At 42.6% G+C, this 16,828-nt stretch overlaps 1 protein-coding gene across 3 annotated transcripts in view; it reads right to left on the reverse strand.

Annotated features, from left to right (window-relative positions):
• TTC8 (tetratricopeptide repeat domain 8) overlaps positions 1-16,828 on the reverse strand; it is a 79,259-nt gene that overhangs the window by 24,491 nt on the left and 37,940 nt on the right. For all 3 annotated transcript variants that reach the window (XM_007526824.3, XM_060181231.1, XM_007526823.3), the window contains 3 exons: positions 14,983-15,068; positions 11,424-11,511; positions 8,867-8,977 (listed from right to left, as the gene is read on the reverse strand). In XM_007526824.3, coding sequence (XP_007526886.1) covers positions 8,867-8,977; positions 11,424-11,511; positions 14,983-15,068 — 285 coding nt within the window. The remainder of the gene's footprint in view (positions 1-8,866; positions 8,978-11,423; positions 11,512-14,982; positions 15,069-16,828) is intronic.

A 16,828-nucleotide genomic window follows, 5' to 3' on the forward strand; every position in this document is an offset into this window, starting at 1 on the left:
ATCAGAAAACACAACCCAACAATATGTTGTCTATAGGAAACCCACCTAACTCAACAAGACAAACACGGACTCAAAGGGAAAGGATGGAAAACTATCATACAAGCCAATGGCCCACAAAAAAGGGCAGGAACAGCTATTCTCATATCTGACATGATAGACTTTAAAATAGATAAGATTCAGAAAGATAGGAATGGACACTACTTAATGCTCAGAGGATCAGTCAATCAAGAGGACTTAACAATTATTAATATCTATGCACCCAATGAGAAGCCATCTAAATACATCAAACTTCTACTGAAAGAGCTACAGCAATATATTAACAGTAACACAGTCATAGTAAGGGACTTCAACACCCCACTCTCTCAACTTGACAGATCATCCAGGCAGAAAAATCAATAAAGACATGAGGGAGTTAAATGAAGAGATAGAAAAACTAGAACTACTGGACATTTTCAGAGTCATTCATCCCAAGAAACTGGAATACACATTTTACTCAAATCCACATGGGTCATTCTCAAGGATAGACCATATGTTAGGCCACAAAGACAGCATCAGCCAATTCATGAGCATTGAAATCATCCCAAGCATCTTCTCAGACCACAGTGGAATTAAACTAACACTTAACAATCCACAAAAGATTAGTTAACAGTCCCAAAATGTGGAAGCTCAACAGTATACTTCTTAACAACTTCTGGGTCAAAGAGGAAATCAAGGAAGAAATCAAAATGTTTTGAGAGTTCAATGAAAATGAAGACACAAGCTATCAAAATTATTTGGGACACTGCTAAGGCAGTACTGAGAGGGAAGTTCATAGCTATACAAGCACACATTAGGAAACAAGAAAAAGCACAAATAAACAGCCTGATTGCACATCTTAAAGACCTAGAAGAAGAACAACAAAGGAATCCTAAAGCAACCAGAAGGACAGAAATCACTAAAGTTAGGGCAGAAATCAATAACATTGAGAATAGGAAAACCATACAAAAGATCAACGAAAATAAATGCTGGTTCTTCGAAAGAGTAAACAAAATCGACAAACCTTTAGCCAGACTCACAAAACAAAAAAGGGAGAAGACCCAAATAAATCGGATAGTAAATTAAAGAGGAAATATCACAACAGACACCACAGAAATTCAACATATCATGCGAGGCTTCTATGAACAACTATATGCCACCAAGCTAGAGAACCTGGAAGAAATGGACGATTTCCTAGATACCTACCAACTTCCAAAACTAAGTAAAGAGGAAGTAGATAACATGAACAGGCATATCACAGCTAATGAAATTGAAACAGTTATCAAAAACCTTCCCAAAAATAAATGTCCTGGACCAGATGGTTTTACAAATGAATTCTACAAAACCTTCAAAGAAGAACTAATACCTCTACTTTTAAAAGTCTTCTAGAAGATTGAAGACACTGGAATACTCCCTGCCAGCTTCTATGAAGCCAACATCACCCTGATACCAAAAGCAGACAGGGACACAACCAAAAAAGAAAACTACAGACCAATATCTCTGATGAACATAGACACTAAAATACTGAACAAAATTCTACCCAACCGGATACAGCAGTATATCAAAAAGACTGTTCATCATGACCAAGTGGGGTTTATCCCAGGCATGCAAGGTTGGTTTAATATATGTAAATCAATCAATGTGATCCATCACATCAACAAAAGCAAGACCAAAAACCACATGGTCATATCAAAAGATGCAGAGAAAGCCTTTGACAAAATACAACATCCCTTTATGATCAAAGCACTACAAAAAATGGGAATAGATGGAAAATTCCTGAAGATAGTGGAGTCTATATATAGCAAACCTACAGGCAACATCATACTCAATGGTGAAAAACTGGAAGCATTTCCACTCAGATCAGGTACTAGACAGGGATGCCCATTATCACCATTACTATTCAACAGTGTTGAAAATTCTTGCCATAGCAATCAGGTAGAAGCAAGGAATTAAAAGGATACAGATTGGAAGAGAAGAAGTCAAACTCTCCTTATTTGCAGATGACATGATAGTATACATGGAAAAACCTAAGGAATCCAGCAAGAAGCTTTTGGAAATCATCAGGCAATACAGTAAGGTGTCAGGCTATAAAATTAACATTCAAAAGTCAGTGGCATTCCTCTATGCAAACACTAAGTCAGAAGAAATTGAAATCCAGAAATCAATTCCTTTTACTATAGCAACAAAAACAATAAAATATCTAGGAGTAAATCTAACCAAGGAAGTGAAAAACTTGTATACTGAAAATTATGAGTCCCTACTCAAGGAAATTGAAAAAGACACAAAGAAGTGGAAAGATATTCCATGTTCATGGGTTGGAAGAATTAACATCATCAAAATGAATATATTACCCAGAGCCATCTACAAATTTAATGCTATCACCATCAAGATCCCAAGCACATTTTTTAGGAGAATAGAAAAAATGCTACAAATGTTTATCTGGAACCAGAAAAGACCTAGAATTGCCAAAACAATCTTGAGAAAAAAGAACAGAACTGGAGGCATCACACTCCCAGATCTCAAACTGTATTATAGGGCCATTGTCATCAAAACTGCTTGGTCCTGGAACATGAATAGACACACTGACCAGTGGAATAGAATTGAGAGCCCAGAAATGAGGCCCCACACCTATGGACATCTAATCTTTGACAAAGGGGCCCAGACTATTACATGGGGAAAGCAGAATCTCTTCAACAAGTGGTGTTGGAAACAATGGGTTGAAACATGCAGAAGAATGAAACTGAACCACTATATTTCATCGAATACAAAAGTAAATTCCAAGTGGATCAAGGACTTGGATGTTAGACCACAAACTATCAAATACTTAGAGGAAAATATTGGCAGAACTCTTTTCCGCATACATTTTAAAGACATTTTCAATGAAACGAATCCAATTACAAAGAAGACTAAGGCAAAATAAAAATTAAAAAAAAAAAAACAAAAAACAAAGACTAAGGCAAGTATAAACCTATGGGACTACATCAAATTAAAAAGCTTCTGCACAGCAAAAGAAACCACTACCCAAACCAAGAGACCCCTCACAGAATGGGAGAACATCTTTACATGTCATACATCAGATAAGAGTTTAATAACCAACATATATAAAGAGCTTGCCAGACTCAACAACAAGACAACAAATAACCCCATCCAAAAATGGGGGGAGGACTTGGACAGAATATTCACCACAGAAGAGATCCAAAAGGCTGAGAAACACATGAAAAAATGCTCCAAGTCTCTGATGGTCAGAGAAATGCAAATAAAGACAACAATGAGATACCACTTCACTCCTGTGAGAATGTCATACATCAGAAAAGGTAACAGCAGCAAATGCTGGAGAGGGTGTGTGTGGGGTCAAAGGAACCCTTCTGCACTGCTGGTGGGAATATCAATTGGTCCAACCTCTGTGGAGAACAGTCTGGAGAACTCTCAGAAGGCTAGAAATGGACCTACCCTATGACCCTGCAATTCCTCTCCTGGGGATATATCCTAAGGAACTCAACACATCCATCCAAAAAGATCTGTGTACACATGTGTTCTTGGCAGCACAATTTGTAGTAGCCAAAACCTGGAAGCAACCCAGGTGTCCAACAACAGATGAGTGGCTGAGCAAGTTGTGGTATATATACACAACGGAATACTACTCAGCTGTAAAAAATGGTGACTTCACCGTTTTCATCCGATCTTGGATAGACCTTGAAAAAATCATGTTGAGTGAAATAAGTCAGAAACAGAAGGATGAATATGGGATGATCTCACTCTCAGGCAGAAGTTGAAAAACAAGATCAGAAAAGAAAACACAAGTAGAACCTGAAATGGAATTGGCATATCGCACCAAAGTAAAAGACTCTGGGGTGGGTGGGTGCAGAAAATACAGGTCCAAGAAGGATTCAGAGGACCTAGTGGGGGTTGTATTGTTATATGGGAAACTGGGGAATGTTATGCATATACAAACCATTGTACTTACTGTTGAATGTAAAACATTAATTCCCCAATAAAAAATAAAAAAAAGAAACAAAAGTAGCCTTTTGGAGTCCTAAAACAAGGCTAATAGTTTCCCCATTTGATCTATTTCTCTTTCTTTCTCCCTCCCTCCCTCTCTCCCACACCACCTCCCCTCCTTTTTACTCTCTCTCTCTCTTTCTCTTTCTGTCTCTCTCTTTGTTATGGCTTGATTTTGTCTTTTGTCTTTTTGTTTTCACTATTAACTTTTTTTGTGTGCCTCCAGGATTATTGCTGGGGCTCAGTGCCTGCACTTAAACCCACTGCTCCCATGGTCATTTCCCCCCCATTGTTGCTGTTATTGTTGTTGCTGCATAGGACAGAGAGAAATTGAAAGAGGAGGGGAAGATGGAGAGGAGGGAGAGAGATAAGAGACCTGCAGACATGCTTCACCACTTGTGAAGCAGCCCCCTTGCAGGTGGGGAGCCAGGGGCTCAAACTCGGATCCTTGTGCCAGCCCTTACGCTTGGCATTATGTAGGCTTAACCCTGTGTGCTACTGCCCAGTCCCCTTGTTTTTACTACTGACTTTTAAAAACTTTATTTATTAAACAGAGACAGAGAAAGGAAGAGAGAGGCACCTCCAGCACTGCTTCATCACTCATGAAGCTTCCACCTGCAGGTGGGGACTGAGGACTGGGGACTTGAACCCAGGCCTTCAGCGTCATAGCATGTGCATTCTACCAAGTGCACTACTGCCGGGGCCCTAGAATGATGTTTTCTGTTACGACTTTCTGACTTTGCGCCACGCACAGAATGGTCTTCAGCATTTCTAAATTGCACAAATAACTCACCCATGCTTTCTTCGGAAACTTTCTTGATCTGAAATCTCTGGCATTACGTGGCAGTAATGAATTCTTTCAGTAAGAGAAACCATTACTCACCCAGGTCTATTTTTATCTATTTGTTAAAAAGTCAAATCATCCAACTGGTTTAACTGACAGCCTATATGATACCATAATTTCCATATGCATGACTTACATGGACTCTATTTTAGTCCTTTAATCTATTCCTGCACCAGAATTGTTTGAACTATAATGGGTCTGGATTACTCTTCATTAATGTATGTTTAAAATGCTTTTTTCCAAGTAGATAAATGCCACTTCGAGCATATAAATAACCATGAAATCAGTTAACTGATTTTTGCAGTGATTATTTTTAACCAATTTACACTGACTATAGATAAATTTTGTTGTTGTTGTTGAAAATAAAAGTGGAGATAACTTAAGAAAATTAATTTTGCGCAACAAGTGCCACCCCAGCATGCTTCACTTCAGACTGTGTCCAGAGACTTCAGGTGTGGAATGACAACCCTTCAGCTTCATCACTCGGGTGAGACCTTTCCTTTCATAGTATTCTCTAATTCCATTCCAAGTGTTCCACTCCCCAATAAAGTCCCCAAACCTAGATATAGACCAGGTCCCCTGAGATAGAGCATATGTTCACAGGTGCCCATAAGCTAGGGAAAAATATATACCTGAAAGCAGAAGTACACAAGAGCCTGCCAACACCTCATCTGCACTATTCCAGTCTTTAAGACCATAGTCGTTCAACAATTTGTTTGGCTTTGCATGTTAACTGTCTTTTCAGCCACCAGGTTCTGGATGCCTGCACAATGCCGACCAGACTTCCCTGGACAGACGACCCCACCAATGTGTACTGAAGCTCCACTTCCCCAGAGACCCACCCTACTAGGGAGAGAGAGAGACAGGCTGGGAGTATGGATCAACCAGTCAATGCCCATGTTCAGCGGGGAAGCAAATACAGAAGCCAGACCTTCCACCTTCTACAACCCACAATGACCCTGGGTCCATGTTCCCAGAGGGATGGAGAACGGGAAAGCCATCAGGGGAGGGGGTGGGATATGGAGATCAGGTGGTGGAAATTGTGTGGAACTGTACCCCTCTTATCCTATGCTTTTGTTAATGTCTCCTTTCTTAAATAAAAAAGATAATAATTTTGTGGGGGCCAGGCAGTGGCACACCTAGTTAAGCACACAGTACTATGCCCAAGGACCCGAGCAAGGACCTGACTTTAAGCCCCCGGCTCCCACCTGCAGGGGGGTCACTTCACAAGCAGTGAAGTGGGTCTGCAGGTGTCTGTCTTTCTCTCTCCCTCTCTGGCTCACCTCTCTCCTCAATTTTTCTCTGTTCTATCGAATAAAATGAAAAGAAAAGGAACAAATGGCCGCCAGGAATGATGGGTTTGTAGTGTCAGCACCAAGCCCAAGGGATTGGAGGCAAGAAAAGAGAAGACAAGAAAATGATTTTTTCAGTGTTTCTCAAAGTCTCTTTGACACTGAAATTACCTCTGTAGATTCTGAAACATACAAATAGCCGGCTATTTCTTCCAGGGCATCTGATTCAGCAGAAGACGGAATGCGCTTTCCAAATACTCTCCGAGTCATTTTTATCCCCAATGAAGTTCAAGAACCACTAGGACAATATGCCCTGCGGTAAATTTTTCTAACGTCAAACATCTTTTAACAAAGAGTAGTTCAGATAAAGCAAGCCCAGTCTTTCAAGTGGATTTAGACAATCACCTCAAGAGAGAAATAAAACGATACACAACCAAATAAAGTCAACCGGGAGAAATGGTTTTAAACAAGTTTCTTCACCAAACAAGCAGTGCACAGTAGGTAGTGTGGCTTGTCCATTTTAAGAGAGAAAGCATTTGAAAGATACAAGACCAAAATGCAAGTAGTAGAGACAGAGAAACTTGAGGGGAGGAAGACAATCCCTCCAGAGAAAGGCAGGATGTGCGCAGAAGAGTCCCCAGAGGCATATGTGATGTGGGCTGTAGTGAAGGGACAACCACTAATTAGCTCTAAACCCACTGTCACATATACTGAAGAACCTGTCCTTGTATGGCACATTCTGACAGAAGGGAAATTAAATAGATAAAGCCAGGGGAAAATACTGAGTCCAACTGTCTCGAGTCTGTGCTCAGCCCTTGATCACCCTACGTGTGATGGCTGGGCTGTTCCCGCAGCAACAATGCTTTCCTTCCCTTGTTTTTTTTCCCCCTTAAAATGTTTCAATTTCATCGGCAAGGGCCAGAGTTCAAGTCTCCCCACCCCCACCTGCAAGGGGGGAAGTTTCACAAATGGTGAAGCAGTGCTAGGGGGGTTTCTCTCTATATATATTTCTCCTTCCCCTCCCAAGTGCTCTCTGTCCTAGCAAATCAAAAAAATAAAACAAAAATTATGCTAATAATATTTAAATTAATTTTATCAGAGCACCTCTCTGGCTTATGCAGTAATGGGGTCAAGCCCAAGATCTTAATACATGTAAGGCTTATGCTCTTATCGGCTGAGCTACTTCCCTGGTCACTCCTCTCTTCTTTTTCTCCCTCTGTCCAGTGCAGACCCAGTTTTCGACTTTTGTCCTCTGTACACTGATAAAAGCATTTGTCCCTGCAATTTCTGACCAGACTCAGGACAGGAAAAGGAGGAAGGAGACCGGTTAAGGAAGCCACTCCTGAGTCACTCCTTGCAACAGTCATAGCAATAGTCAATGGTAACTGTAACAAAGGCTCGGGAGGCTTTCAGCAACCACACATCAAAGATGCCACGTTCCCCAGCATTTTTCTGCCAGAACTTTCTGCCCCAGGAGGAAAGGGCTGGGTGCTGAGGTGTGAGGTCGGTGAAGCACTGAGCATTCTAATGGCATCAAAACAGTCACCACCAAGTGTAAACTCCACTGCTGTCAGAGGTCAGTTCTCTTTGATTTCCTTCCTAAGATCCCAGTCAAAATTCTATTCATATTACACAACCTGGCTTGTCTCAAACAGATGCTGTCTTGTCTCAAACTACCAGGTTAAAAGTTGTAGGCAGCCGAGCAGTTCTGTGACTGAGAATGAGGAAGACTAACGGCTTCTGTCAAAAGTCTCCTGTTAGCCAGTCCTGGCCAAGTGGGTGGGCTTAAGCCCAAAAGCTTTACAACAAATGATCTTGATTCAGTTTTACCAGATCTAAACTATGAGCCACAGTAACTATGATGGTGTGACATTGGCATGAGGATAGACAACCAACAGAACAGAAAGCTCTAAAACATAACCTGCCAAATATGAAAAAAAAAGAAGGATATTTGAGGGGCGGGAGTACATAGTACTGCTAAGCACAAAGGATCTGGGTTGGAGGCCCCCACTCCCCACCTGCAGGCGGATGCTTTACAAGGAGTGAAGCAGGTCTGCAGGTATCTCTCTTTCTCTCTTCCTCTGTCTCTTCTTCCTCTCTTAATCTCTCTCTGTCCTACCCAATAAAGTGGGAAAAAAATTGGCTTCCAGAGGCAGTGGGTTCATAGTATTGACACCAAGTCCCAGCAATAACTCTGGAGGCAAAAAAAAAAAAAAAGATAATGACATTCTAGGCCTTGAAATAAGACTATGCTCCACAGATAGAGAAATAAATTTAAATTTTCGGGACCAGGTGGTGGCACACCTGGTGAAGCACACACATTACAATGCACAAGGACCTGGGTTCAAGGACTGGGATTCAACCTGCAGGGGGGAAGCTTCACGAGTGGTGAAGCAAGGCTGCAGGTGTCTCTCTGTCTTTCTACCTCTCTATCTCCCCTCCCCTCTCAACTTCTCTGTGTCTATCCAATAATAAATTTAAAATATTATTAAAATAAATTTAAATTTTCAAATTCATACTATTCTCTATACTTTTCTGTATGTTTGTTGATAGGAGAAACTTAGTCTGACTAAGTGTACATAACTCAAATCTTATCTTCCAGTGAACCATGGGATAACAGTCATAGTTTTATATCCAGTGACCATAAGGGGTTATGAGTTTATTTAAGGAGCAGAACCTCATTTTACATCAACTTTTTAAATAATATGAATTTTACCTCGTAGATTCTGGCAATTCCACAAAGTAGAGTCACTTCTCCTGGAAACTTATCTAGGCCTTGTTTGAAAAGGTTTAAGGCAGTCACAGGCTGATCCAATGAGATGTAGACCTGAAACCATAATTCATTCCAGTAAGATTCTTGGTCCTTAAAAGAACAGCGCTTGGTATGTTAAGTTTATAATTATTAGTGCTAAGTCTAGTGCTATTGGTTTGTTACTTTAAAATATTTTATTGATTTATTTACTGGGTAGAGACAGACAGAAACTGAGAGCGAAGAGAGAGAGAGAGAGAGAGAGAAAGGGAGAGACATCTGCAGCACTGCTCCACCACTCATGAAGCTTCCTCCCTGCAGGTGAGGACAGTGTGTTTGAACCCATGTCCCTGTGCATTATAGCAGGTGCACTCAACCAGGTGTACCACCACCTGGCCCCCAAGTTTGTAATTATTAGTAGGAAATTATTTCCTAAATACTATAATAAAATTTTTTGAGAAGTGCATATTATTAATTTCCAACATTAACATTACAGTTTTATCCCTACAATTGAAACATTGTCTCTACGATGTTTGAAGCATCCATTCATTGACCCCATCATTAAATTCTTATTTATTTATTTTCCCTTTTGTTGCCCTTGTTATTATTTTTTAATTGTTGTAGTTATTGTTGTTGTTATTGATGTCATTGTTGTTGGATAGGACAGAGAGAAATGGAGAGAGGAGGGGAAGACAGAGAGGGGGAGAGAAAGACAGACACCTGCAGACCTGCTTCACCGCCTGGGAAGCGACTCCCCTGCAGGTTGGGAGCCAGGGGCTCAAACTGGGATCCTTATGCTGGTCCGTGCGCTTCACACCACATGCGCTTCACACCACATGCACTTAACCGACTCCTTATTAAATGCTTATTGTAGGTTTACTACCATTGCCGAGATGGACGAGTTACTAGGCAGCAAAGGACCAAGGGAAAATCTTTTGGGGACATGGCAGGCATGGATATGGCCTTAGCTGCCGCTAAGGAAGAAATTCTACAGGGAAGTTGAAGATGCAAAAGGAGAAAGAGGGTGGTCTAGGGAACACACTGGATGAAGATTCAGAAGGGAAGAGTGTGCAATGCAGTTGGATTTAGAAAAGGAAAAATAAATATGGGGGGGGGCAGACAGTGGTGTGGCCAGCTGAGTTTACACATCACCATGCTCACTTCATCACACATGTCACCACTGTACGAATGGGGAAGCACGTCTGCGGGTGTCCCTCTGTCTCTTTACCTCACCCATTTCGCTCTGTTCTATCAAAAAATATAAAGGAGAAATTAAAAAAAAAAGGAAAAAGCGGCCTCTGGGAGTGGTAGACCGAGCCCCAGCAATACCCCTGGTGGTGCTAAAATAAATAAATGAATAAATACAGTTCAAGATACAAAGCAATTTAATATATTGATGAGGTTACTGCAAAAATCATGATGCATTTTTGCATAGAAAACCCTAAAAAAGTACCTCATTAGTTTTCCAACAATCCAATAGTAAGCTAAAAGTTTTACAACCTAGAATTTCAAAACCTAACATGGCTCCTGAAATTTGAGCTTTACCCACTTAGAAATCAGCTCTTTGAATATTAAAGAGCACAAGACGAGTTTAACCTCTATACAGTCATGTAGGCAATGATAACACTGGCGTGAATCAATTTATGGAAAAATGTCAGGCCATTTATTTAACAAGAGTGAAAATCAGAATCATATATATATATATATACATATATATATATATATATATTTTTTTTTTTTTTAAACCTTGTGGCAAGAGATTATCAGTTAAGATGACAGCCAAAGGATGAGTCCTGAGGCTTTCTTGAAGATTCATTTCAATTACATGAAGGAGAGAGAACAAGAGAAAGAATCAGAGCACCACTCTGTTTCCCTAGCCAGAAGGCCTGAATTTTGACTTCAATCTATCCCCAAACTGAAAATTCTGGGTGGTCCTTCACTTCTGTTGCGGCAGTGGGGTGGTTTTAGATAGCCAAGTGACCGTGAAGATTAAATTAAACGCCACGTGGAAAAAAATCTGATACAACACCTCAGCGCCAGATGGTGCTCAAGATGGGAGAAACACGCTGTTGTGAGAGTTGAGAGAGGACGGTCCTGTTCTCTGCCTCTGCTGGCTGGGCGACCCTGCAGACGTCTCAGAAAAGAAGAAAGACTCTGGGGCCTGCTGCCCATGGGGTGGAAGACCAGTCTGTGGCATTTTCTCCTCCTGTGGGCTTTCAGTGGGTGTGGAGTTCGCATGGTAGTTATATAAATGACTTGCATGCCTGAGGCTCCAGAGGACCAAGTTCAATCCGCAGCAGGGAAAAACAAAACAAAACAAAACAAACTAAAAGGGGTTTTCTTTTTGTGACAATTAGCACTGAGCTACATATCCTTTTTAGTATTTCATTTTTTTTTTTCCCTTGCTACAAAGAAAAGTAAGTCCCATCTGAACATACTCCTGAAGAAACTGTCAAGACTTCCCATGCAGAGTGTAAACACTGATTCTGGGAAGACACGACCTACCGGAAGGAAGAATACTTACTTTGGCTAAGTAGTGAAAGGTGTCTACCATTTCCTGCTGCTTCAGGGCCGAAAGGAACTGCTTCTCTGCTTCCCGATACATGCCTAACCTAAAGAGAGGCGTGGGCAGAAGCAGACGTTCAACTTCAAAACTCATATTCTAGGGGAGATATGCAGACAAGCTACATCTCTGAGAATAAGCATGTACCAAATAATAATCTCTCTCTCTCTCCCTCTCTCTGTCTCACACACACACACACACACACACACACACACACACACACACATACAAACACCAGCAGTTTAGAACAAAGGTGTCATGTGCCCATATTTGCTATCAAAATCTCAAGAGCCATAGAAAGACTCCATGTGAAGCCTGGTCACAGCAGGTCATAGCTGCTCCCAGTAAGCCAGGTCAACCCAGTTCATGCCCAAGGAGCTTATGACCAGCTGCACATATGGCAAGTGACCTGAATATATGCTTAGTCTCCATTTCTACCAGAAGACTGAGCGTTCTTTGAAAACGTCTTCTGCTATGAGACAAAGACCCAACTTTTTAAAGCTATCTTTACACAGGTTTTCATCTGAGCTGTAATTGTCATTTGGCTGTATCGCTGTACTCATCTAGAAGCACTTCCTTTTCCATCTTCAGTTATCTGATACTGAACTTATCTACGAATTCGAGATCCGTTTCTGGTCTAACCACAACGGTCCTAAGGTAGCACCCACTGTTAGCACTACTCAGCCATGAGGTCCGCTTGGCCTTAGCAGGTCTGAAAGGCTTTCTTGTAAATACTCATCTGAAGTCACCTAGAAGCCAATGAGGCATTTCATGATCACACTTCCATTCGGTGAAACAAAGAGAAATATGCCGTACGTTCTGTGCTGCTACTTTCATGTAAATGTTTGAAAGAATAGCTTTGATCATTAAAAAAAAAAAGATTATATTTTTTATTGGACAGTGACAGCCAGAAATTGAGAGGGAGAGAGACAGAGAGACACCTGCAGCCCCGCTTCACCACTCGCAAAGCTTCCCCCTGCAGGTGGGATTCGGGTCCTTGAACATTGTGACATGTGCACCACCACCCAGCCCCATCATTTAAAAAATATACATATAACCCAAGCTTCAAGCATTAGTGTGTCTATACTCACTTTTAGAATACCTGGGATTAACAGAGTTAAAAATGCCCCCTCCCAGGCCTCCCACACTTAATCATAACTGATTTGTGACAAGGGGGCTCAAATGTGTTTATACTAAATGGAGAAAAGTCTCTTCAATGAATGGTGTTTGGGGAACTGGGGTAAAAAGTGCAGAAGACATGCCTGAGGCTCTGTAGTCCCAGAGTTAATCCTCTGCACCACCAAGATCCCAAGCTGACTAGTGCTCTGGTAAAAAAAGAGAGAGAGAGAAGTGCAGAAGACTGAAACAGGACCACAGCCTATCAGCAAGCACAAAGTCAACTCCAAGTGGATGTAATAAATGGACGTTAGGCCAGAAATCATCAAACAGTAGAAGAAAGCACAGAAAGCGCTGGCTGGGGAGGGCACTGAGGTCGTGGTGGAAAAGGAATGAAGTTGAGGATGAGAGTGTTCTGCAGGTGCCTGTCACAGGGAGACAAAGAACCGTCCCCACGTGTCAACAACTGCACTATAACCATAGTTCTTCCCCACCATCAATAAAATGATTTGGAGAAAAGTCTCTCCAAACCCTGGTCTAGCGTCAGACGCCTCTTCAAAGGCCACGCACTATCATGGAGAGTGTTTTGCTACCAAAGGCTCTGAATGCTCTGGGAGAGAGCGCACCTGCACACATGGCTGGGGCCGCGCCTGCACCTTTCAAACACTGAATTCCACAGACATCTCATTATCCACCATGGCCTACAAGTTTATCAATTCAAGCAGTCCCTTTCTTTAAAAAAAAAAAAAAAAAAAAGGTTTAAGGCAGATTTCAGTCACAAGGCATACAGAAGACAAGAAGGTGGAAATAAATAGATTGTTTTGAAAATAATGGAGATGAAAGAATAAGCATTTTTGATTTGGTTTGGTTTTAAAAGCAAAGCTGTCAGGGCTATTCTTTTCAGGGCTATTGCAGATGTTTTCTCTCCAATTTAATTCAATGAACACTGTCAAGAATGAACTCCATGCATGTTTCATGATGGTGAAGTGGTGCAGAAAGAAAGAAAGAAAGACAGGAAGGGAGAAAGAAAGACAGACAGATAGATAGATAACAGCCACGCCCTAATAAAATACCGAGACCCAGCATATCCACAAGTGAACAGGATAGCTGGCCTGCGGGGAGGGAGTAGAGAGGGAGTGCCGTGAGGACAGAAAGGGTAGCAACACACTGAGACCATTTCAGGGAGGAAATGACAAGCAAGGTTTTGACAGCCAGCTCCATGGCATGGGAGTGTGGAGAGACATTTCAGACAGAAGCAAATTATCTGAATAAGCACACAGAGAAAAGTAGCCTGTGCTTTGAAGAATGCCGAGTTGTCTAGGATAACAGAAAAGACAGCAACAAGAGACGAGAGAAGTGGGGGGGGAGGACATCAGTGTCACATTTAAAACCCAGATTTCATTCTAGAGGCAAAAGATAATTAACCACAGACCCCCAAATTCTGCTTTACTCCCCAAGTTAGTCTCATAAGAGATAGAGGGGAAGTCGGGCGGTAGCACAGCGAGTTAAGCGCATGTGGTGCAAAGTGCAAGGACCCCAGTAAGGATCCTGGTTTGAGACCCCAGCTCCCCACCTCCAGGGGAGTCGTTTCACAGGCGGTGAAGCAGGTCTGCAGGTGTCTATCTTTCTCTCCTCCTCTCTGTCTTCCCCTTCCCTCTCCATTTCTCTCTGTCCTATCCAACGACGACAACAATAATAACTACAACAATAGAACAACAAGGGCAACAAAAGGGAATAAATAAATTAAATAAATATTAAAAAAAAACCTTAAAAAAAAAAAGAAAAGGAAAAATATACTTGAGGACAGAGTTTTATGTGAAATATCCAAGTGAAAAGTAGGGACCAGCTATGGTGCACCTGGGTGGGCGCACATGTTACAATGTGCTTTCCCCCTGCAGGTGGGGATGACAAAACCTGGTTTTGAGCCCCCGGTCCCCACCTGCAGGGGGAAAGCTTTGTAAGTGGTGAAGCAGGGCTGCAGGTGTCTCTCTCTGTCTCTCTCTCTCTCTCTCTCCCTAATATCCCCTTCCTTTTTAGTTCCTGGATGTCTCTATTCAGTAAATAAATAAAGCCACTGCTCCTGGAGACAATTTTTTCCCATTTTGCTGCCCTTGTTGTAGTTGTTATTGTTGTTACTGCTGTTGTTGTTGGATAAGACAGAGACAAATTAAGAGAGGAGGGGGAGACAGAGAGGGGGAGAGAAAGACAGACACCTGCAGACCTGCTTCACGGCTTGTGAAGTGACTCCCTGTAGGTGGGAGCCGGGGGTTTGAACCGCAATCCCTGAGCTGATCCTTTCGCTTCGCGCCACGTGCACTGCCCGGCCTCCAGGCTCCCTTCTCTTAACTCCCCAGATGTTCTGTAAGTTTCCAGCTGTGCGTCTCTAGTTGCCACTTGGTCTCACCTGTAGTAACATTTTCCAATCTGCACTTTCCACCACCAGTCCTTGTACTGAGAATGCTCTGTAGATAGGGCGGCCAGGTCCAACGCCTTTGAAAAACAGTTCATTGTAAATTAGGGTTTGCTTCGCCAACAGTGAACAGAAACATGAAATAATGAAATAAAGCGTGTAATTAGCATCCATCAAAACATGCATTAGGAGCCAGACAGAAACTGCTCAGCCTGCTCAGCCTTCCAGATGGCCCCAGCTTTCAATAATCAGTTCCAGACCAGAAGGCGGACGGTGGAGGAGAGGTAAACAGATCGGGCGAAAGCACAGCACAGTGTTTCCTTAAACTATCTCAACACACACTCAACAAACCTGATGTCTAAAAGTGCAGTCGTTTCGCCCTCTCGCTCCTCACCAAATTCAGTGTCGGCCAAGCCTCACTGTACTTGTTAGGTCCCACTGCAGTTCCTACTTCGAGGATGGACATAGAGAAAGAAGGAAGGAAGGAAGGAAGGAAGGAAGGAAGGAAGGAAGGAAGGAAGGAAGGAAGGAAGGAAGGAAAGGAGGGAGGAAGGGAAGGAGGAAGGGAGGGAGGAAGGAAGGGAGGGAGGGAGGGAAAAAGAGAGGGAGGGAGGGAGGAAGGGAGGGAGGGAGGGAGGGAGGGGAAAAGGAAGGAGAAAGACTAAGAAAGAGAGAGGGAGGGAGGGAGGGAGGGAGGAAGGAAGGATGGAAAGCAAGCAGAGAAAGCAGAAAACAGGACTGCAGAAAATACTGGCAGGAGCTGGATGCCCTGGGTCATGGCCATTTTTAATCGCCATTATGCCATTGTTTGGAAACTGCCTTTCCTTCCAGTAATAACAAGAATTTATATAATAATAGTAATGATAAGAATTATTGTTATTCCCCTTCTTTTTTTTTAACCATCTTTTTTTTTTTTTTGCCACCAGGGTTATCGCTGGGGTTCGGTGCCCGCACTACCAATCCACCGCTCCTCCAGGCCATCTCTTCCCTTTTGTTGCCTTGTTGTTTATCGTTGTTATTGTTGTTACTGCCGTCGTTGTTGGATAGGACAGAGAGAAATGGAGAGAGGAGGGGAAGACAGAGAGGGGGGAGAGAAAGACAGACACCTGCAGACCACCTGCTTCACCGCCTGTGAAATGACAAGCAGGTGAGGAGCCGGGGGCTTGAACCAGGATCCTTACGCCCGTCCTTGCGCTTTGTGCCATGTGCGCTTAACCGGCTGTGCTTAACCCAGCCTCACCTTCTCTTCTTTCTTTTTTTTTTTTAATTTATTTTACTTTCCTTTTTGTTGCCCCCCTTTTTTTTTTATTGTTGTTGTTGTAGTTATTGTTGTTGTTATTGACGTAGTCATCGTCAGGACAAAGAGAAAAGGAGAGAGGAGGGGAGACAGAGGCGAAGAGAAAGATAGACACCTGCAGACCTGCTTCACCATTTGTGAAGTGACTCCCACGCCCCTGCTGGTGGGGAGCCGGGGGCTGGAACTGGGATCCTTAAGCCAGCCTTGCGTTTGGCGTCATGTGCGCTTAACCCGCTGTGCTATCACCCGACTCCCCCTTCTCTTCCTTCTACTCCTCCTGTTCCTCCTCTTCTTCTTCCACTTCCTCCTCTTCATTTTATGTGATGCCTGGGGAGGAGCCCAATGCCTCATGCATGCACAGTTATCTCTGAGTGTGGCCTCTCTAGCTCAATTTTTATTTGTTTGTTTGTTTTTGAGGACGAGAGAGAGAGATGAAAAAGACACCAAGCACTATTCCCCTCTCCGCGGAGCTCCCTTCACACTGCCCAAGGTGTTCCCAGCTGTTGTGAAGGATTAAGCCCGTGGCCTGCTGGGTTTTGCCCA

This window comes from Erinaceus europaeus, chromosome 22 (genome assembly GCF_950295315.1).
Source record: "Erinaceus europaeus chromosome 22, mEriEur2.1, whole genome shotgun sequence".
In the NCBI taxonomy this organism is placed as follows: Eukaryota; Metazoa; Chordata; class Mammalia; order Eulipotyphla; family Erinaceidae; genus Erinaceus; species Erinaceus europaeus.